The sequence below is a fragment of the Geotrypetes seraphini genome, chromosome 5 (genome assembly GCF_902459505.1).
Source record: "Geotrypetes seraphini chromosome 5, aGeoSer1.1, whole genome shotgun sequence".
Lineage (NCBI taxonomy): Eukaryota > Metazoa > Chordata > Amphibia > Gymnophiona > Dermophiidae > Geotrypetes > Geotrypetes seraphini.
In genome coordinates this window covers 157617323-157640641 of record NC_047088.1, presented here as the reverse complement: position 1 = coordinate 157640641, position 23319 = coordinate 157617323, and the positions used below count along the sequence as shown (strand labels likewise).

Here is a 23319-nt window from a genome sequence, read left to right as displayed (position 1 = left end):
CTCCCTCTACTATTACATTTTGTTTTAAGATCAGAACCATTCAGTGTGACATACAGGCAATAATATGAGAATCAGTTTTGGTGACATTTCAGAGAACAGAAGGCATCAAAGTAAAATGTTTCTGTGTTGACTTTCTTGTTGATCTTTCTGGCAGCAGATCCAATTTCTCCCAGGGATGTCTCTTGCATAATTTCCAATGTTCCTGCAGCAACCTGTCAGTAGACTAAAAACCCAAACGGTGTTAATCAGTGAAGCAGAATAACATTCAATAGGGCTTCATTCTGCCATCAAATAGGAATACATCTGGCTCCTTGAAAAGCACTTCTTTATTTATTTATTTATATTTTGTACATACCCATAGGCAACATCAATATTTATTCACAAAGCTGAACTGAGCATGAAAGAGTTCTTCCATCTGACATCCAACCAACCAATATGAGCGATCTCATCTTTGCAAATGTTGCACATTTCCCAGGCAGTTTCTTGATTGTCTCGGCATGTATTTTAATATTATTCCTCTTTTGATTAGAGCTCTGCCAGCTAAAATTTTACAGTTTGAAAATCTGTTAGAGGATTTTTTTTTTTTCCTCAGCACTATACACATTACAATCCTCTAATCTTTACATTAAATAAGGCTTTTATTTCCGAGGTACTGAATCCTTTTTGTAGTTTTCAGATACAAGCAAATATGCATTTGCACACAAGTCTATTAACAGCCTTAAGTACAAGCCATTTCTTTTATCTCCCAGTGTTTATACCTGTATCAGCATAAAGAAAAGGTGTTTGGTACATTTATTTCATGTGTTCAAAGTGAAACAAATAAATATAAATACATCAAAATAATGCAAAACCTGTCATTTCCATTCCAGGCATGTAAAAATCAAATGTTCAGTGTGGCTGTGTTGGGAAATTACATGAAACTGAAACCATTAATTGAAGCCTAGAAGTTCTACTTGGGGCTTGAAAGATTTCATGGAAGCAGATTTCAGTCTAAAATCAGCAATTCCCCCCCCCCCCCCTTTAAAAATTTTTTAACTTAAATATAACTATATTGTAGCCTTTGCCAATATATATAACCCAAAGTGCATAAAACATCAACAAAGTAAACAGCTTTTGTTTACCTGCCTCCCAGAGAACTGTGACTTGAAATTTTTGTATCCAAGCTCTAAAGATAAGCTAGGATATACCATACTACTGGGTACCATTAGTGTCGTTCCAATGAAAAACAATGCACAGAAAATGATCACTGCGTACTGGAATTTGCATCCCCACACATTAATCATCCAACTATGTAAGACAGGTAGGGCCTGGGTGCATCACAGAAATGCACCCAGGCCCAGGGAGGAAGAGAAGACAAATGCTGCTACTATGATGGCCTCAAAAGAGACTCCTCTATAACCCATTTGTCGAGCAAGGGCTTCCCAGAACTACCAAGTTGGTGTCTGAGCAAGGTACTTGAAAATTGATGTAACTTGCCATCAACAGGGAAGGGCAGAAGATGACCGATACTTCACTTGTGATGATATTTTCCAGACAAACATACGATTTCAAACCCATATAGAGATATCAGTAAACAAAAATTAAACAGAGAAATATTTTAAGTATGGGAATTCAATTTTAAAGTGGCCAAGATCATGCGACTCCTTAGTGTTTTGAGTAAAGCTTTCATTTTCCACACTTGTGTGCTTGTATTTGGTAGTTTGTAGGAAATTTAAACAGTAAAACATACCTCTGAAGCCAAAATTAAAAAAAAAACAAAGCACCAACAAATTCAAGCAAAGCAAGCTAATAATACAAACACATTCTGCAAGCCCTAGAACAGCAGCATTGGTTAGCAGCATTGAAGCATTCCCACCCAAGAGGGGTCGGTTGAAAATCCACCTTACTGACCTATGTATGCTATTTAATTTGAAATCTGGAGTGAAGACACCTTGCTATTTACAGTTACCATCTTATCTATTCCATTTTTTTTTTTACTTCAAACCGCAGGAGCATAGACATGGCCCGCAAAGAGGGTTTCTGGTACCACGGTTACTAGCATGGACACATGTAGATTCTGTGTCCTGTAAAGACAGCGCAAGATGCCCGAGTCATCTGTACATTCTACTGCAGATCGGGAAGAGAAGGGCTTTCAGGACGAAGCTCTTTAATGATCATTCTTTTGGAAGTAATTTCAAAAACAGTATGGCATAAATTAGACTAAATCTGTGTTCATGTCATTAGCAAAAACACAGAGGCAGGGAAAGGATGCTCCCACGCTACTCATGTGTTTGGGACATTCCTATAGCGTTGCTAAACCTTATGCAAGAATACAGCCATGTAACTGAAGAGAGCACATTTCTGATAGGCACAGTGCACTCTAGGAGCATCACCATGGTAGAGCTTCCAAAGCAGGATTTTACTGCCAGATTCTGCTGAGCCTGTATTGGTCCTGCTGCATTTGCCGTATCTTTACTTCTGTGAGTCACTATAGTAGCAGTAGCTTTAGAACTAATACTGTACGTTCTTGGCCTTACAGTACCACAAGAAACAGAAGAAAGCTTAACAGCTTTGCCATCTGGTACAGAGGCCTCAGGCAGTGCTCTGTCATACTAAGACATCATAATTCACTAATACTATTTGGCAGCAAGGTGCATTTTCTCTATTTCCATAGCACGAGAATTTGTACTGTAATTGCAATCTATCATCTCCCTGGCTTCCTCTTAAAATATGGAAGAATATGTAAGATAGTTTATATCTGCAATTCAGAAATGCATATATTTTACTTATAAACATTCATCTGATCAAAATTCAACAATAAAATAACTTTTTAGGGAAATTTAAGACAGCCGTTTTGTCATTCAAGAGACACTGTGTATATGCTGTGTTATCTTTTTAAATAACTTTTTGATCAATTATAATTCAGGATTCAGACAGCAGGCAACCGCTTAACCCTGGAAAAACTGTGGGGAAAAATTAAAGATTTTCAAGCACACGCACAAATAAAAAGGACAGGCAAAAGAAGGAAAACAAAAACATTCTTCTGAGGTATCCAGTCATACAGAAAGATAGCTGGAGCAAAGGCAGGACAACTGTCAGCCCCAAGGAAAGTGACGATTGTTCTTCTTTTATAAGGTCCAGGGGACTCATGAGAAAATAAAACATATAAGCCCCAAACAGAAAAATATTAATAATCCTTTCAGGGAAACATACTGCAACCTCAAGAAAAAAAAAGTTTGCAAATGCAGAAGAGGCCTCTCTGTTGAAGTGCTTCTGTTATGTAGCTCCCTGCATGTGAGAGAATTGCAGTGCAAGGTGACTTGTGCAAATTCACAAGGAATAAGATGAACCTTTCCTGTTGTTCTTCAAGCATTTATGTGAGGGGTGCCTGGAAAGCCACATCTCAAAAGTCATGCCAGGTACTGCTGCAGTGCTGTTTTTGCCCTGAAATCAGAAACACAATATGATTACATGTATCACGTTATGATGATTACATGTACCATTTTTTCCTTCAAAACCTTTTGTAAAGATGCAATGATCTGGACTAAAAGTGTGCATGAGTACAGGGACAATGAGAAATCTGTGAGGATGGTGAGGTAACAGTAGCAAAATGATGGGGATGGAGTAGGGAATGACTGGGGATGGGGATGGGGATGAGATTATGTCCCCATGCACACCTTTATTTGGAACTTCTGCCATTAGCAAATCATCAGAACGTTCTCTCATTTTTCTTTTTAGTTAACAATTGAGGAACGCAGAACAGAACTGATGTCTGGCTCTGTACATAGTTTATTATTTTTAGATAATTTGAAATGATAGACTGTAAAAACAATGTTAATAATAAGAATATGGGAGCCACCCAGGTCAAGCTAGGTGGCTGATAACATTGGACTAATTGTACTGTAAGGCTACTATGGTGAGGGATTGATAGGAAAGCAGGGGTGGAGATTTGGGATTGGAGCAAGGTTAAGGAAAGGGAGTGTTGATAACAAGGAACTAAGGGATGGTGATTGTTCCGATAGGTGTTAAGAGGAAGGAGAGGTGGAGAGAAGTGAGGAGAAAAAGGAAAGTTGGGTGGGAAAAAGGGTCATTGTGTGGTGAAGGCTGAGGATAAAAGGAGATTAGGAGGTGGAAAGATAATTTTTTTTTTCATAGAATAAGGTGCTGCTTACCTGGTGTTGGTGGGTGTGTTATCTGGAGTTCTTTGGCAAAGGTCAAGCAGTTGCTGCATCGGTGCAGTGACAGGGATGCAGCAACTGCTGCATCCCTACCGGTAGCACCTCCTATATATTTCCCTGCCTTGCGGCGCACGCCATACTGCATTGTTTGACTGCATTACTCTCTGGCTCATCTCTACCTATTTTAATCTCCTTTTTGAACTGCTATTCCAGACTGAGCTAACAATAATTTTATTTTACTTATTTTACCTTATTTAATTTAAGCTCAAACTGCTCCAATTCTACCAGTTAAGTAACTATTGCCAGTTTATAAGTTTATATGTATCTTCTGTCTTAACTATTGCCAGTTTATATGTTTTATCAGCTAACATTATTTTATCAGTTAACATTGCTTTCGTTTTAATCTTTTAATATTGTTATATCCATTGTATTTGTCTTTCTCTTTACCTTTTCTTGCAAGTTGCTCCTGTTTTCATTCTACTCTCCTAATGCTTATCCTTTTTGATTCCTACAGGCCTTCTCGCTCCCCTAAGAGACCGCCGCCGCAAAGCGGCGGCTTGGACGACTCCACCCACTTCTCCCTACCGGTAGCACCTCCTATATATTTCCCTGCCTTGCGGCGCACGCCGCAAAGGCGCGCACCAAAGGAGCGCACCTAAGGAGCAGGTCCTGCTCCTTTATGCGTTCCTTCATGCAGCTCCTTCTAACTCTGACTTCTTCTCCACACTACCTACCTTCGATTAAACCATTTTCAAACCTTCTTTCATCCCACAGACTTCTACTTCTCACAAGTTACTTACTAATTTCTTCTCTTGTAATTCATCATTTTCCCCACTTTCTTCCTTCTGCCTCTTCATTTTCCCCTCCCAATACAATGTCCTCTATCCCCACCATTTGGGGTCATCGACCTCACAAATACACATCCCATTTAACATCTACCATCATCCGACCTAGGCATTATATCACCATACCAATACATCCCACTAATACTTCCAATCCTAAACAACATAACTCCCCTTCTAAACTCAACTCAGGCCTGATTAACGTACGTTCCATAAAAAACAAATACCATTTAATCCACGATATTATCACACAACATAATCTTCAAATATTATGTCTTACTGAAATCTGGTTATCACAGGGAGAAAAAGCTTACATCACCCAAGCCTGCCCCCCCAACTATAAAGCTATCTTTCAACCCCGCCCAAACAAAAAAGGAGGCGGTTTAGCTGTCATCTATCATACTTCGATCGTTCTTCAGTCTAATACTACCAACTTATCCTCCAATCCACTAATTGAAACTCTCCATTTCTCCATTAAACACTCTTCCTCTCTTAATTTCCTTTTGATCTATTTACCCCCACCTGTATCTAAACTCTCACTTTCTTCCCTGACCTCCACCTTATCTGACTTTAATATCGCCTATCCTGATTCTATAATCCTCAGAGATTTCAATATACACTTCAACTCTCCTAATCATTATAATACCTCTGAACTATTAACCTTGCTTTCCGATCTATCACTTTCTCCACTCATCCACATGCCTACACACTCCGCTGGAAACACTCTCGATATGATTCTAAGTCCAAACTCTATCAATCATCTTTTCAAAAATTTCCATTTTCATTCAGTACCATGGTCAGACCACAACACTCTGATTACCTGGCAATTAGAACTTCTAATACATCCCCACCACGATCAACAAACGACTAATATCCCTATCACTCGAGACATTAACAAAATAACGCTTCAGACTATTCAGTCCTCCTTTGACTTAAATCTTAAAGACTTTTCTTCCCTCTCAGTCATTGAACAATTCCCTCTCTGGGAAACTTCTACAACTTCCTTACTAGATTCCCTGGCACCCAAATCTGAACATAAATCCACCTCCAATCATTCCTCCAAAAAACACCACCCCTGGTATAACGAAAAACTAGCTCTTCTCCGCCGACAACTTCGATCTGCCGAAAATAAATGGCGTAAGACACGCCTTAACAATTACCTCATTCAGTTCAAAGAAAAAGCATCCCATTATAAAAAAACTATCCAACAAACTAAAAAAGATTATTACGCCAAGCTCATCTCATCTACCCGCAATTCTTCTACTCTCTTCAGTCTTGCACAGTCGCTTTCAAAATATTCTAAAAAAAACCAAAACCCACCTATCTCAACTTTACCTTCAGCAGCGGAACTTTCACAATTCTTTGACACTAAAATCAAAGATATCAGATCACTATTAGGTTCTTCATTACCTACTCTTTCTGCTCAAACTTCTGTCGACTCGACTCAACTACCCTTCAGCTCCTTTACTAGCTTCAAAATGCCCTCATTATCTCATCTATTTCTCATTTTACAATCTCTTAATCCCTCTAATAACCCCTTGGAAAGTATCCCTCCATTACTTCTTAAAAAATTCTACTCTTTCTTCGGCCCATACCTTTGGGAAATGATTTCCAAATCTCTTTCCGACAGCTTGGTTCCAATCGCTTGGAAAACAGCTCTCATCTTTCCTAAACTCAAACAATACAATACAGATCCTACCTTACCTAAAAACTATCGTCCTATAGCCAATCTACCCTTAGTCTCTAAATTTACGGAAAAAATTATTCACTCACAACTAACAGATTTTCTCGAGAAAACCCATGTTCTTCATCCATGTCAAACCGGTTTTCGCTCTTCACACTCCACAGAACTATCTCTACTAGGACTTATCTCAACCATACACTACTACCATGATCATCAGAAATCTACTATTCTAATCTCTCTCGACCTGTCTGCAGCCTTTGATACTATTGATCATTCCCTTCTTCTCTCCAGATTAAAAGACTGCGGTATTACAGGTTGTGCCCTTTCTTGGTTCATATCCTATTTTCACGAACGATGCTCCAAAGTTCAAGCAAAAAATGAAACTGCTTCAACCATACCACAAACATTCGGAATCCCACAAGGTTCAATCTTATCTCCTTTACTCTTCAACATATTTCTATCTCCGCTTCTTACTTTGGCGCAATCTATAGGATTTACAATCTATGCTTATGCCGACGACATACAACTCCTTCACCCAATCAATACTACTAACATTTTAGACATAACAGAAATAAATAATAAATTAAACATCATAAGTGACTGGTTATATTTAAACAAACTCTCACTTAATATCGATAAATCTTGCGGGCTTCTTCTTCCTATCAAAACATCTGAATCATTATTAGGAACAATCTCAATCAAATCTCTACCATTACAAATGCTAACCAAAATAAAACTCCTTGGTGTTATCTTCGATAGAGAGCTTTCTTTTCACGACCACATAAGTTCGATCGTAAAAATCTGCTTTTTTAAACTTCGTATTATTCGATCACTCTGTCCTATCCTAGATACTGACTCAATCAACATCTTGACTCATTCCCTAGTTATTTCCCACCTAGACTACTGTAACTCCCTCCTTAACGGACTCCCTCAAAAAGAACTACGACGACTGCAATTAATACAAAATTCTGCAATAAAATTAATATACAAAAAAGGTAAATTTGAACATGTTACTCCTCTTCTTAAAGAGGCCCATTGGCTCCCCATCACTCATCGCATCACCTACAAAATCATCTTACTTTCCTTTAAAATTAAACTTTTCCATCAACCACTATTCCTTGATAAACTACTAATTCCACAATGTTCCCCTCGTACTTTAAGATCCACTGACCAAAAACTCCTTTTTATTCCTTCTTTAAAAGAATTCTATTACACCCGAAAAACCAATTTTGCAGTAACTGCACCCACACTATGGAACTCTCTCCCACAATATTTACGGGACGAACAAAATCTAACCAAATTCAAGACTGGCTTAAAGACTTTCTTATTTCAAGATGCTTTCGATTGAACCTAAATCACTCTTTTTCATCTCTCAAGTCTTTCTCTTTTTTGATTCTCTCTCTCCCTTTTTCTGCCTCTTACTGCGAGTAAGTACTTGCCTCAACAATGCTACCCTATCCCTCACGTTCTATCCCCTCCCCACTTCCTCCTTCTTTACTAAACTATGTAATTTCTCCCCTCCTTCCCTTATTTTCCTCACCTTCCAGTCTGTCTAGTCTATGTCATTTACGTTCACTTTATTTTATAACATTTTTAGCCTCTACAAAACATTGTTAACCGGCCAGACATCTGCTTGATGGTCAGGATATTAAAAACTAATAAACTTGGAAACTTGGGTATTGTCTTCTGCTTAGTTTGGGCCCTCTGTGGTGGGTTTTCGGTCTCGATGAGAGTAGTGCAGCGCTGGGAGAGTACCGGCGGGTGAGCTATAAGGTGGGTTTTCGTTCTGGTTGGCATTGGCAGTGTTACTTGAGGGCCTGCTACTTCTGTCATCGTCATTGGTTGGGCTGTGTAGTATGGCTTTGGAGGAGTGTCAGCCGGCACGTGCTAGTGATCAGAGGCTCTGCACGGTGGTAGTGGCCGCTTCGGCAGCAATGTTTTTTTATGTAAGAAGCAGCATTGTAGAAGATGAGGGGGCTGGTAACTGGGATCCAGGGTGAGGGACAGGAGGTGTCTGTTGACTGGTCCAGAGATGGTATGGAGGAGGGACTGTGGCATGTGGAGTTTTTTTCTTTTTGACTTAGTACATTTGAGTAACAGAGGTGTGGATGGGTTTTGTTGTGTTGACCCTTGTGATTTTGAGTGGCTCTTTCTCATTGGTGGGTTGGGGTGGGGTAGTTTGAGCTAGGGGAAAAGGTTGGGTGGGGTGCCTGGGATTGGTGAGTAGGCTATTTTCAGTTTTGTGCTCTAGATGGGAGTGTTTGGTGGGAAAAGGGTGTTTAGGGAGGGGTAGTCTGGTGCTTGAGAAACCAAGTTTGTAGGCTTTTTAAAGACTCTTCTTGGATGCTTGAGATATAGGTGCTTCCAAAAAAGGGCCGGATGATGTTGGGACGGGATGGGGGGCCAGGAAGGGGAAAGGTGTTATTTCAGAATCTCAGGGTGTTTCAAGCAGGGGTAGGGGGATAATCAGTAGGCTCAGGGTCGAGTTTCTGGCAGATGAGCTGCCAGGGCTCCATGAAATTTTGGTGGAGCACAGAGGCTGGTTGAGCGCCCCCAGAGGAGGAGTTCAATGGAAGATTCCTTAAAGCAGCAGCCAGCAACATCCAGCAGCTGGGATGCAGAGTTTGTGGTGGCTAGCACAGGTGTTTCAGTGTCTTCAGACTCTTGGGAACCTTCTGGGTCATCTTCTTCTTCATCCTTAAGAGGGGATGAGGGTCCTAGTGGGGTGAGGGTAGCCCAGGTACGAGGTAGTGGGACAGCTGATCCCAGTATATCCTAAAAGGATCATGCTTTATGTTCTACTGCCCCACTGGATTGCTGTATCTCTAAAAGGTGGAGACAGAAAATACTGAGGGGTAGATTTGTTGAACTTTTTGCATTATTATCTAGGGAGAGGGAGAGGGAGGGGTAAGGATGATGGAACGAAAAAGAAAGGTAGAGTGTCTAAGAATATTATAAATTGGTTGATGGGTTTCCATGTGTTTGCCAGTGTCTGGGGTTATTGTGTTATTTGTTATTCAGATATTATTTTGCGGGCCTACTGAACATATGGTGGTGGCTGGTTGAATTAAGACACGTTTAGGAGAAGCTTGGCTCAGGGCAAAGCAGATTATTGGAGTGCTCAGGATGTTGATTTATGGCTAGCAGAGATGACCCCGTCTCAAATAAATTCCTTTTGGATACGTGCCCCCACTTCTGGACCCTCCTGGAGTGGTGAGCTTTCCAGTGGGACAGGTATGATTGGGGGCAAGAACCAGACACAGCCTTCCATGGTATCTGGGACAGGAGGTGGGCTTAGCAGAGGAGTTGGTTTTCAAGGAGGTTATGCAGACAATGTCTGTTTTAAATTCAACATGGGGCATTGTAGCCAAGCCACCTGTTGTTTCCAACATTGCTGTAGTCAGTGCACCGGTGGCCACCTGGCTTTTCGATGTATTGGGGGGGAATGGATCTTCCAGAAGGGAACAATTTTTCCGGACCAATGGCTTCCCCACTGCAGGTTGGGTTTTACAAAGCTCATTCCCCTGTTAGGTTACCCTCTTTACAGCAGTGGCTGGGTAGTTTTCTTAAGAGGGGGGTATGCATATCTTTTGGAGGTGAGGTTTTCAAAGGGCTTTCCCATTCCATATGAGGGGCTGCCCTTAAGACATCGCTTGTGTATTTCTAGTTCAGTTATAATGCATGTGGAGCTGATGAGAGAAGTTGAATAAGGAACTCACTTGGATTGCATTGCAGGGCCATTTAGTGAGCATCCTTTGGAGAATTTTGTTGTTTCAACCCTTGGGGTAATTCCAAATAAGGACCCCGGCAGTTTTCACCTAATTCATAATCTTTCCTGTTCAGTGGGATATAGTGTTAATTCTTTCATTGATCCACAGTTGTATAGAGTGCAGTATGCATGGTTTGATGAGGCAGTGGCCTTGGTGCATTCCCTGGGTATGGAAACTCTGATGGTTAAGGCAGACATCGAATCAGCATTTTATCTGTTACCAGTGCACTCTAGTGCATTTCAACTACTAGGTTTTCAATCTGAGGGGCAATACTACTTTGATACTTACATGCCCATGGGAGGTGCTCCATTTCCTGCACTTATTTTGAAGCATTTGTCACTTTTGTCCATTTGGTGGTAGAGCAAGTCAGTGGTTTGGACTCAGTAGTTCATTATTTAGATAATCTTCTGTTTAGTGGGACAGCTTGGTTATCTCAATGCAATGGTTATGTCTGTTTTTAAATACATAGCAGCGGAGCTTGGAATTTCATTGGCGCAAAAATATGAAGGCCGCACTACTTCTTTGATATTCTTAGGTATAGAACTGGACTCTATTTGAATGGAATCCCGGTTCCCAGTGGCAAAGGTTAAATCTTTGTTTGCTGTGATTTTGTCAGCCTATCAATCATAAATTGAGTTTAAAAGAAATTCAATCTTTGATGAGACACTTTAATTTTGCAGCTAGAGTGGTATCTATGGGGCGAGAATTTTGCAGACAATTGACCTTGTTATCCATGGGTTAATGTCAGTCGTACCTTAAAGTGCGGTTGATGAGGGCAATTCAAGGAGGATTTACAGCTGTGGTACTTGTGTTTAGCTTCTTTTAACAGTGTGTGCATCTGGCAGCAGCTGTTTACTTATGCCTTGGGAAAGACTGGATTTGGGATTTACTTGGGGGGGGGAGCCTAGTGTGCACAACCTTGGTCTGATTGGTGGAAGGCGGAGGATTGGGGTTCCAATATTGTGCTGCAGGAACTGTTCCTGGTGTGGGTGGCGCTGAAACTATGGGCTCCCGGCTGGCAAATTGTAAGGTGGTAATTTTTTCTGATAATACCACAGTGGTTCATACACTCATTTGCCAGTCTATTCATTGCCCCTTTTGCAAATGATTTATCTTATGTTGCTTGCGATTAAGATGTAAGTTTGTTGGCCCGGCATGTGCCAGGAATCTGCAGTGGTCCCTCTTCAGAGCATTGGCCATGGCTGCCAATGGATCCCTAATGCTGATGTGAGAGGATTTATGGAAGACCTTCTGCTGGACTATCAGAAACTATTGCACTAAATGTTAGCGTGTTAGCGCCCAACACGTGGAGATCATATGCAGTGGGTTGGAGGGTTTTTGTTTTTTTTTTGCAGTTTTATGGGCAGCAACAGCAGGATGGTCTATTTCCTGTTTCAGAGCAGCGGGTGGTGGATTTTATTGTTTATGGCACCTTTGCTATGGTATTGCAAATTACTGATGCAATTTTGGTCATGAGGCTTTTGCAGAGTTATGCCCATTCAGGTATTTTATATCGACCCCGCTTAATTTATCTCCCCTGTTTGTATGATCATTTGGCTCAACTACTGTGTGTGGGAGACTACCAGAGGTGTGTTCCTCAGAGTTTGAGGTAGTTTTATTCCAGCTAGCATTTTTTGTGGCATTCTTTTCTGCATGTAGAGTGGATGAGTTGGTGGCGCCATCACAGCATGCGCTTGTTGAGCTGGGTTTGAGACAGTGGGATATCATGTTAGAAAAGCGTTAACATTTCCATTTTCAACGATCTAGAAAGGATCAAGAAGGAAAAGGGGAATGGTGTGTTTTGCGGGGTAATCAGAACCTGGCTGACTATCCGGTCCACCATGCCTGGCAATATGGTGAAATTAGACCTGGGGGTGGGCTTTACTGGTTGGTCCATGTGGACGATGCTCCACTAACTCGATACCTGTTTGCTGCAATATTGAAGAGGGGTTTAGCAGCCTTGGGGTGTGATCCATGTGAGTATAGAACACATCCTTTTGAATCCGGCCCTGATACAGTGCTTGGGAAGATGGAGATCTGACCGGTATAAGGGGTATGTGAGTGGAACTATCTAGTTCTTCTAGTGAGCTCATGATTTTTTTTAATCAGTTTCTTTTCCAGATTCCCTTCCTCCAGATATCTACGTCTGACTCTGTGGATGCATGCACATTTTTGAATCTTGCTGGAACCCAATTTGTGGAGCATGTCATTTGGATTCGTTGAGAGCAGCTGTTGCCTATGCTTCATCAAGCGGGTTAATTTTCCTCTCCTGTTCTTATTTTGTTGCATTTGGGGGGAAATGATTTGTGTACAGTGAAATGTGTGGAGTTAATTTGGGAAATGAAAAGGGATTTATTATCTGCTGCATGTGCCTTCCCTAAAGTTCGAATTGTGTGGTCCAATATTTTGCTTTGGCGCTGCTGGAAAGGAGCGAGGAAACCAATGGCAACTGAAAGATTACGCAGGCCAGTGAATGTAGAAATTTCTAAATTTGTAGTGGCAATGGGTAACTTGGTGCTAGTTTATGAGCTGATTTCTTATGATTGTCCAGGATTATTTTGTTCTGGCAGGGTGCACTTGTTTGTTATTGGGTGGAATATCTTTCTGAGTGCCATACAGTACTTATTAGAAAGTTGTCTGGTTTGATATGTGGCCACAGCTTTGGTGGGGGGAGCAGTGACAAGAAAAGTTCTGTTACTGCTAGTGGCCAATACATGTGCATTTGGCCCTCAGAGGCAGATTGAAATTTGAGTAATTGAAATATTTGCTTGTGGGTGGCACTGCTACGAGTTAAGGTAGCTTGACAACACCGTAAATCACATGGCGTGATGAGGGAAAATATTATTCTGATATAGGAGCTAGTTTCATTACTGAATAGCTCCAGGGAGTCGATCCGCAGAAATGGGCAAAGTATAGTGTTGTCTGTATTTGCAATTTGTTTTCATCTCTTGAAAATTGAGTATTAAAGTTAAATTGTAATGAATAAAGCTGTGGCCAATAGTTTTGCCACTAATAATAACAGTGTTGTGGAATTATTTGGGGGAAGGGAAATGAAATGTCTATAACTGAGTAGCTGAGGTATGAGTTCTAATATTAAGTTTTCTGGCATATTTAACAAAATAACGCTTGATGTTTTGTGTTAAATTTAGTATAGGACACATTTTGGGCCAGATTCTCGTCATGCTGGTGAAAGTCAGGTGGCGGTAGGTGTCCTACTGCAGCCTAACTTAATTGCTTTGATTGGTGATAAACAATGCGGTAACTGACCGTGTCATTTAAAACTAATTAAAAGGTGATTAAAAAAAAAAAAAAATCTGCCCCGAGTGCCTCCCTGACCAGCACCCACCTCCCTGGCAGCTACTGGTGCACAGTGACGCCAAAGCCCAGAAGGGGGAGTGATTAAGGGTGGCGCTGAATTCTGCATCACTATGCACCGCTCTCCACGATTCTGACGTGACCCTAGGCACCAGAAATGTAGGCCTGTGAGACCCTTGTCTACATTTCACTCGCCTATAGTCCCATCAAGCCGCGATTCTGAAAACAGCACTTCTATGTTTAATTTGAATTTACAAGACCATCTACATGTGGGTTAGGTACAGGACTGGGAAAGAAAACTGTGGGGATGGTAAGAAGATGGTAACAATATGATAGGGATGGAAAAGAATTGACCAGGGATGTGGATGAGATTATGCCCACGTGCACACCTCTAATCTGGACCTCCCATTATGAGGTTTTAAAGAATGGATAAGAAAAACTGATATTTGCTATGTTAGCAGTTAACAAGAGCTAATGTCACTCGTGTTAACTGCAAGGCACCCTTCCCTGCCACCTAATATGAAACTCTATCTTCAGTGTTTAATGTGGCGTGTTATTTTTATTTCTTTTTCCAGTTTCCATGTTAATAGCTAATGTGCATTAAAATTCATGTTCCAATTACCATCTTTAATTATCAGTGATCCTTAAAAATTATCCAAATCATTTTTCTTTTAACTGCTAAAAGATTTCGTACATCATTACAAATATTTTCTAAGTGGATCTCCCCGTGCCACGCTGTGCAGTGGTAAAGATATAAATGTACAATGTCCCAAATCTTGTTTTATTCTTACATTCACATGATAAGAGGTAACCAAAAGGAGTGTATTTTACATAGCTGTCATAAACCAACTACCAATAGGAAGACACAAATACCACTTGTCTCATTCTATTCGAGTTGGCCTGCATAAAGAAATAGTCTGAAAATCAGAGGAGTTGAAGGCTTCTGATAACCTACAGTTTGATGGGCTGGACAGGTTCATCTCATTATACAATATATCTATGGGTTCAACTGTGAATGGCAGTCCTGTTTTTTTTAACCAAGCAATAGGTTAAATGAAATGAAGAAAACCTAGTGAAAGGCATTCCTTACAGTTTAGAAGAGTCCCCAAGCTTCCCTCACAGCTCCACCCTAGTTCTACTCAAATAGATGTACATCTAAGCAAGAACCATATAAAAGTATCCATGCTCTTTTTGCTGTGCACATTCATATATGTTCACCCTTTCGGAATTTCCTTCAGGAGTAGCATGGTGCATGAGTCTATTAAAAAATGGGAAAACTTGTATCAATGTCTCCTGTGAAAGAAGGAAACTGGAATAATTTATATCAAGGTATAAATGTTATTTTATATTTTGATGTGTTGATACTTTATGATGTTTGTAACATCATAATTTAATCAATTGTTGTTGTTGTAGTCATGCTTTATTAGTATCAACATGGAAAAAGAGCGGCTAAAAATCAGAGTTGATTGCCATTTCTAAATGGAAAGACTTGAGGCTTTTTCTCCACCATATTTGTAAATGCTGTTTACTGTGGGTAATCCCACCGCTGGCTGGTAACAAAAATTTTGTTTTGTTTCATTTTTTATTTAAGTTGTTACTGTGGATGGGCAGACTAGATGGGCCATTTGGCCTTTATCTGCCATCATATTTCTATGTTTCATATTACTATTACTTCTAAGGGAATACCTAAAATCAACAGAACAGTTTACTTATGTTCAGAATGGTAGAAGTGACCTGTCTGCAGTCAGACAGAGCAATCATGACACCAGCAACTTTCTGCTCCCTCTGCAACTTATCCAGAAACTAAAGCAGGGCAACAGAATCTTGCTATATCATGTTGGTAAATAAATGGGGCATGTGACACCTGGGGCAGATCATTTTGAACACCCCCACCCCCCATATAAAATGAATCAGAGGAGCATCCCCTAAGAGCTGCACCCAGAGCGGACCCTTCCCCTCAACTGAAGAAGGGGATTTTGGTGTCCAAATTTAGTTTTTAAAAATGTATTAAAATTAGTCCAATAAAAAGATTACCTTATTTTCATTTTCTATTTATAAATGTTTATCAATACAACTACAATACTACTTTATTCTAAAGCAACAACAAAAATTTTTTTTATACCTTTTGTCATCTCTGGTTTCTGCTTTCCTCATCTTCTCTTCAATCTCCATTCCATCCAGAATCCGCCCTCTTTCTTTGTCCCTTCCATTTTTCTCTTTCTGCCTCCACTCCTCCCTCTTGCTCTGGCATCTCTCTCTTTCCCTTCTTCCCACCCCCCACTCAGCCCATAGTCTGAAATCTGCTTCCTCTATGTTACTCTTTCCATCTCTCCCTCCATGCTCTGGCATCTCCCTTCCTTCCTTCCTCTCTCTCCCTCCCTTCCCAATGGTCTAGTATCTCAGTCTCCTTCCCTCCCTCCATGCCCTAGAATCTCTCTCCTCTCCTTCCCTTCCCTTCCATCTCTCCATCCATGCTCTGGTATCTTTTTTCCTTTTCCCATTTGTCTCCTCCCTTGCCCCGACATCTCTTCCTCCCCCCATGGTCTGGCATTTCCTTTCCCTCCTTCCTCATGGTCTGCCATCATTTTCATCTCTTCTCCCTTCCATGGTCTTCCTTCTCCTTCCATCCCTTCTCCCCCAATCGGGTCCAGCATTTCTCTCCCCCTCCCCTCACTTTGTCACCCTGCAGTCGGCAGCGCAGTGTTCAGAACTCGCTGCCCTTGACGATGTCGGGCCTTCCTCTCTGCCGGGTCCCGCATATTTCCTGTTTCCACGAAGGCAGGACCTGGCAGAGAGGAAGGCCCAATACCAGCAGAACAGCAAATTCTGAATGCTACTACTGCTGGAAGAAGTTCTTGAGTCAGCCCATGATACTGGCCCTCACTCAGAGCATCCTCTTATGGGCTGCACCCAGGGCAGACCGCACCCCCCCCCCCCCCCTCTTGGTACACCACTGCTCAGATGCTCATTGAATTCCTATGAGTGTCAGAGCATTTAGTGTTTTAGGCCATGGTAGAAACCTCTACCGCAGTTTAGTAAAAGGGGTGATTAAACAGTTAAACCCTGCTGCCGAATATAACTATTAAGGGTATGCAGGTAAACTGGTCCAGATAATTTTAGGCCCGCTATTTGTGCAACCGGACTTAACCAGTTAAGTTTAACTAATATCAGCATTGTCAGACTAAATGAAAAATGTACCCTACTTAATCAGACAAAATTTTATGCAATGACTGGGAGGGGGACAATTATAAAACCAAACATTTGACCAGTTAGGGGTTCATGTGAGATGCCTTCACAAGTCATTTCTATACCGCTAAAAAATAATTTGTATCTGTGCTATTTGTCTGGTTTGTACTTACTTGTCACATAGATTTGGATCTGTTGACTGAGTTAACTTATGTAGGATATCTACTATTCCAATATCTCTTAGCTTATCTTGACGTTCTTGTGACCCTGTGAAGAAAACACAAAAATTGTTTCTCAGTAGATTCCAAAGAACATCTGCCTTGAAGATCTATTATGTTAATTATTTTAAAAATTCTTTGTCACTGATTTTTAAGATTTTGCTAATCAGGGAACTCCTTCTGAATGGTTTGCTTCAACTGCAACCACCTATAATTTTGAGATTTAGCAATACCAAATGGCGGGTTTAAGGTCATCTGGAAGCATTGGATGAAGGCGGGCATATGTACTCTGGATGATGTAGTATCAGAGGGAAAGCTGATTGACTTTTCACGACTGCAAGAAACATTTGGTATTGCTAAGTCTCAAAATTATAGGTGGTTGCAGTTGAAGCAAGCCATTCAGAAGGGTTTCCCTGAATCAGTATAGTTTGCCGATCCTATGCTTCCAGACGGATTTTACAAATTAATATCTGAATTTCTGAATAAGAAACCAAAGACTGGTCTTCGTGACATTTGGAGCATTGAGATAAAGCATCAGATTACTGCGTCTCAATGGCCATAAATCTGGACTTGGAGATTGAGATGTATGGTGTCTGCATCTATGAGACAAACATGGTTTTTCTTGTTACATAGATCATTTTGGACCCCTGTTCGATTACAGAAATTAGATAGCTCCAAGTCTAATAGATGCTGGCACTATCATCTCGAAGTTGGGACGTTGGATCATCTATTGTACTATTGTCTCTTGATACTTAAATTTTGAAGATCCATCTGGGATCAAGTGAACAAAATATTGGAAAATCCAGTAGCATTGACATATGATACCATTCTACTTGGTACATTAATGAGGGCTAAAAGCTAAATATCTGCTCGGAATAACAAACTTCTCTTTATGATGACAGGAGTTGCCATACAACTTATTTTGAGGAACTGGAAAAATTGGGATCGGTTAAATTATACTTTTTGGTGGGAATGGAACGTATGATGGCCATACAACAGGGACATTATAAGAAGTTTATGGATGTTTGGGAGCCATTGACAAAAGTCTGTAAGGAGTCATTGTTGATTTTCCCCTTTGATAATACACGTCCAGGGTGGGTGGGGAGATACTTTTAATTTGAATGCAATTGTTGAATATGTAGAAAGAAGGGGGGATGATATATGTATTTGTCATAAAACATTATTTGATAGAATTTAAGTGCTGTTAAAGTGTAAATGACTGTATAATATGTTGCACTTATTTTTTGGCTTTAAAATGAATAAAGATATTAAAAAAAAAAAAATTCTTCGTCACTTTTACACCAAAACATCTGGCTGGAAGTTTACAAATCAAAACTGAAGTATCTTATATCCTCCTTTAATAATTCTTCCCATTTTGTCATGTTGAGGAAAAAGCTTATGAAAACAATGTCCTTTAAAGATGGTGGTTTTATTGGCTTAAAACATATAAAATGAAGACAATAAGAGGAGTAATAAGCACAAAGGCCTGGTTTATATAAAAGAACATGATTAAGTTGCTAGCTTACTATATGCCCCCCCCCAACACTTTCATCAAGACGCATTAGGGTTTTTTATTGTCAGCTGTGGCAGTAAAAGCTCCGACACTCATAGAATTCCTATGAGCGTCTGAGCTTTTACCACCATGGCCGGCGATAAAATAATCCTAATGCAGCTTGATAAAAGGGGGCCATAGTGAATGGGAATCTCCCATATTAGGTTTCAATATTAAAATGAGATTCTGGAATACTGTGTGTTTAACAGACCATACTTATGATTCTAGTCATTATGGACTGATCCCCTGCATTTCATACACATTCATGGAAGTGGCAAACATGATTAAGTAATGGACAGCTTAATGAAAGTGCAGTAGTTCTATCAATTTTTAATTGGTCTGATCCAGTTAGGCTATTCTTATGTTCTTATGTGATTAGGGGGGAGGGTGATGAGTCATGAAGGTTATGAGATGATGGTCAGAGAGAGGAAGAATTGAGGTGGAAAAGTTGCCAATTGAGCAGACGGAGAAGAGGACAAGATCACGGCAGTTGCGTGGGGGTATTGGAGCACAGCTGAAGATTGAATGAGACTATTAGAGCAAGAAGCTTTGAGGTATAGGAGTAAGAGGTGTCCTCAGCATGAATATTAAATCACCAAAGATGAGGGACAGAGACAGGAAAGATGGAGAGCCAGGAGTCTATGTCAGTGAGAAAGGAAGATATGGGTTTACTAGGGTGTCAACTTGGAGAGAGAGGGAAGCGAATGGACAGACTGAGTGGACTTTGAAAGTGAGAATGGGGAAGGAGGAAGAGATTGAAATCTACAACAGGGTGAGAGTAACAGCCCAACCCCTCCTCCATGGCCAACTGGGTATGGTGTATGTGAGAAGTGGTAACCACCATGACATAGGGCAGCAGTTGAAATAGAGACTTGAGGGTAAAGCCAGGTTTCAGTTATTGCTAGCAGGTGGAAAGAGTGAGAGATAAAGAGGTCGTGGATGTAAGCAAGCTTGTCGGAGATACAGCAGGCATTTCACAAGGCACATGTGAAAGGAAGAGGATCAGAAGATTGGAGATGTTGCAGTGTGATCAGCATGAGTAGGGTGAGAGCCAGGATGTCTCCAGCAGTGAGTAAAAGGAAGAGCAGAAAGATATGGAGAAGAATAGAAGAGGTACGATGATTGCGATGCAGGCAAGATGCAGTCAGACAGGATGGGGAGGGTTGAAAGTGGGAGGAGAAACTGTTGAAGCCTTATAGTTGTGAAAAATGTGGGTGATAGAAGGAATGGTGAGGTGGTAAATTCAAAAAAGTGGATAATGTGAGTTTGAAGAATTCACTGGTTTGGGGTGGAGGGGGAGGTTGGGTAAGGTCAGAATCAAAAGAAGAATGTGTAATGGAGCCATAGACTCGAAGAGGGAATGATGCCTGGGATGAGGTAAATCTGGCTGGGTCAGGGGGGATACCCTGGGGAGTGCTGGGAGGAGAATACAAGTAGATTGAAGGGTCACCTTTATAAGGAAGATGGATGTGGTAAAGAGGTTACCTTGAATTAGTAATAAGTGATGCAGCAGTAAACTGATAGTTTCTAAGTAATTAGTGAAAAGTCAAGAGGGCCAAGTTTGGAGGTGGAATCTCAATTAGTGGTGGTTTTCTTTTGTTGGGATAAGGTGAAGGATTGTTGAGGGTAATTATTGGCAGAATAAATGAATATGAACCTAGGGATGGGTGGGATGAGAGGCAGGATGGGAGGGTCTAAAGCAGCAGAGATGTGTGCACAGTGTAGCTGTGGACTCAATCTCCAATGGTGTTCCTATAGTAAGTAGCAGTGAGAAGAAATCTAGGGAGGTAATTCAAGTTTCTATCATCGATTAGTAGAGTGATTCAGAGGAGCAAACAGATGGCCAGAGTCCTGTTTCAAGGACGGCAGATCAAGCTTCACAATGGTTTGCAGGGATATACTGTAGCCTGCAGAGACAGACAGACAATGAAAGCATAGCTTATACTCACTAACAGACTATGAAAACTCACAAATTACTCACAAAATAAGTAGAGCTAAGAGGTTTGGAGAGATAAGGAGAGTTTAGAAACTGAGGCTATGAAATCAGGCAGGTCTAGCAGAGTTCAGAAGCCTGGCTTTACTCACAACAGCAGGATGAGAAAGAGATCTACCCCCTCTTAACCTTGTTCTTTGTTCCCTCACTCTGGAGTTTCCTTTCAATTGAAAGAGACTCGCCTCATGTGTATTTATGTCACACAGGTATTTAAACATCTCTATCACATCTCCCCTCTCTCACCTGAATGTTGACTTGGATGGTGTGTAGAAAATGCTCCTTGGAATGTGTCATTGAGGTTAAGAAAAACTGCATAATGTTGCTTCCTTAGATAAGCTGCTATTACAGCTAGGCATTTTGTGAAGATTCAAGGTGCTGATGAGTGGCCGAAAAGAAGTACCCTGTATTGGTAGTGGCTGTTGAGAAATTTGAAACGAAAGAATTGCCAGTGGGGAGTGAATAGGGATGCGAGTGTAGGCATCCTTGAGGTCTAGAGCAGCTAACCAATCATTTTTGTCTGAGATGCAGAAGTATAGCTGGAAGGGAAATCATTCTGAACTTTTCTCTTCTAAGGAAGGCATTCAGTGGTCAAAGGTCGAGAATTGGGCGGAGGCCTTGAGTTTTCTCTGGGATGAGAAAGAATCCGGAATAAAAACCTAGATGTTTCTGATGTTGGTGTACCTCCTCAATGGTGTTAATGTGAAGAAGGACAGATATCTCCTCTGAAAGTTGTAGGATATGTTGGGGAGGTGTTTTGGATGGTGGAGGCGGACGGTTTATTGGAGTCTGAGAAAGGATATTGAGGGAATATCCTTGAGAGATGATGGTTAAGACCCACTTGTCTGTCATGATGCGTGGGTGGAAGGTTGAGGTGGAGAAAGTGGACTTTCCACCCCAGCGGTACTGGACCAGGGCCCTGAAAGGGGGGGGAGAACATGCAGCATCGAGTACAGGCTGGAAGACTTCGCTGTATATATGAGGAGAGAAACCAGTGGTTTTGCGGTCCTAGCTCCTGTTCTATTTTCCTTGATGAAGAAAACTACTGCTGTGACAGTGAAGGATCTCTCTTCACTTATTTAGTGGGGGGGGGGGTTTGGGGGGGGTAGTTAAAAGGAGGATTAAGAGTCCGGTTCGACTGCCTCTCGTTCTTTCTTTCTTTTTTTTTAAGTAAAAGAAAGTCAAACGGTTTTGGTTTTCCCCTTGCTATGTTTTTTGGGGTTTTTTTTTGTAAAGAGTCAGAGAAAGAGGGGAGAGCTGCGACTTGTCAGGAGCGGCAGAAGAAAAAACTAATCAACTAAGGGGAGGGGCTCCAGAGGCAGGGTCCCTGCACATGCTCAATAAGCTTTAAAACCTTACTGTACCTAGGGGAGAGCACCGACATTCAGGCTCAGTCGAAGGACTTAAACTTCAAGTGTACCTGTATTTCTTTCAAGTGTGCCTGCATTTCCCCTGCTTGTTTCAGGAGAAATGCTGTTTCCACTGCTTCTTCAACACCAAACAGTGAGGGATGAGGTAAAATCCAGCCCAAAAAGTGAACCCCGGTTCTCTGCATGCATCACCAGGCTGGCCCTATATTATCCCTTAACCAATAATATATTACAATACAGTGAACTGGATCAGGCTTAGCAATAATCATTGAGACACCCAACTTGTTACCTTCCTTTGATTAGACCACTAGCTATCAATTTCCTGAGTCCTGTTGCTCAGTCAATTTCTCTCCTAGTTTAAAATTTTAATTTTCAATTCCCAGACTTACTAGCTTGCTTACCAGTCTTCCCTATGAAAGTGTCAAAGGTTTTCTGCAATCTAATAAGCTACATCCACTGCACCCCCTAATCTACCACTCTACCATTTCATATGTTAATCAAGTCTACTCGTATCAGGATTTTCCCTTTGTACAATCCCAATCTTGTCACCCACTTGTTTCAAGGTCTTGCTTTATTCTCTACTTTACCAGTGCTTGCATCCCTTATTCATCACTGATATTAATCTAACAGTTATCCATTTCTCTCTTGTTTCAACCCAAGTAGAACAGTACATCATCTGCTCTTTTCCAGTTTTTTTAGAATCTCCTCTGTTTTAATTATTAAGATGAACAAAACAGTGACAGGTAGGATGGAGTTGGTCCAGAGGGCTGCAACAAAATTGGTTTGCCATAAAGCATATGGGGAGAGACTATTTTTGGGTAATTCTTTATTGATTTTCGATTTGAGTACAAAGTGCAAAAATTTTACAAACAAGTAAACATTGAACAGCACTAACATCCAAACAAATAATAATACAAAATATATTTCCCCCCTCCCCTCCCTCCCACCATCCCTGGATGTGTGTGAAAATCAAGTAGGAATTAAAGGCTTATACAATTAATCAGATTTAACCAATTCTGTTAATGGACCCCATGTTGCTTTAAATATTTTATTATGTCCCAATAGTTCTGAATTCATTTTTTTCATATCTATAACATTGACACAACATTTCCCACCAAAAGGAAAAATTTAGCCTCTCCCAGTTTTTCCAATTCCTGGTGATCATTTGCATGGCAATCCCTGTCATAATTATTATGTTACGGTTTTATGGGAGACTTTCTTTCTTTTTTTTTAAG

General features: G+C 40.9%; 1 protein-coding gene across 6 annotated transcripts in view; it reads right to left on the bottom strand.

Annotated features, from left to right (window-relative positions):
- Positions 1-308: 308 nt before the first annotated feature.
- ARMC8 (armadillo repeat containing 8) overlaps positions 309-23319 on the bottom strand; it is a 274168-nt gene continuing 251157 nt past the window's right edge. For all 6 annotated transcript variants that reach the window (XM_033944179.1, XM_033944180.1, XM_033944176.1 and 3 more), the window contains 2 exons: positions 17128-17221; positions 309-3423 (listed from right to left, as the gene is read on the bottom strand). In XM_033944179.1, coding sequence (XP_033800070.1) covers positions 3390-3423; positions 17128-17221 — 128 coding nt within the window. In that variant the 3' untranslated portion in view covers positions 309-3389. The remainder of the gene's footprint in view (positions 3424-17127; positions 17222-23319) is intronic.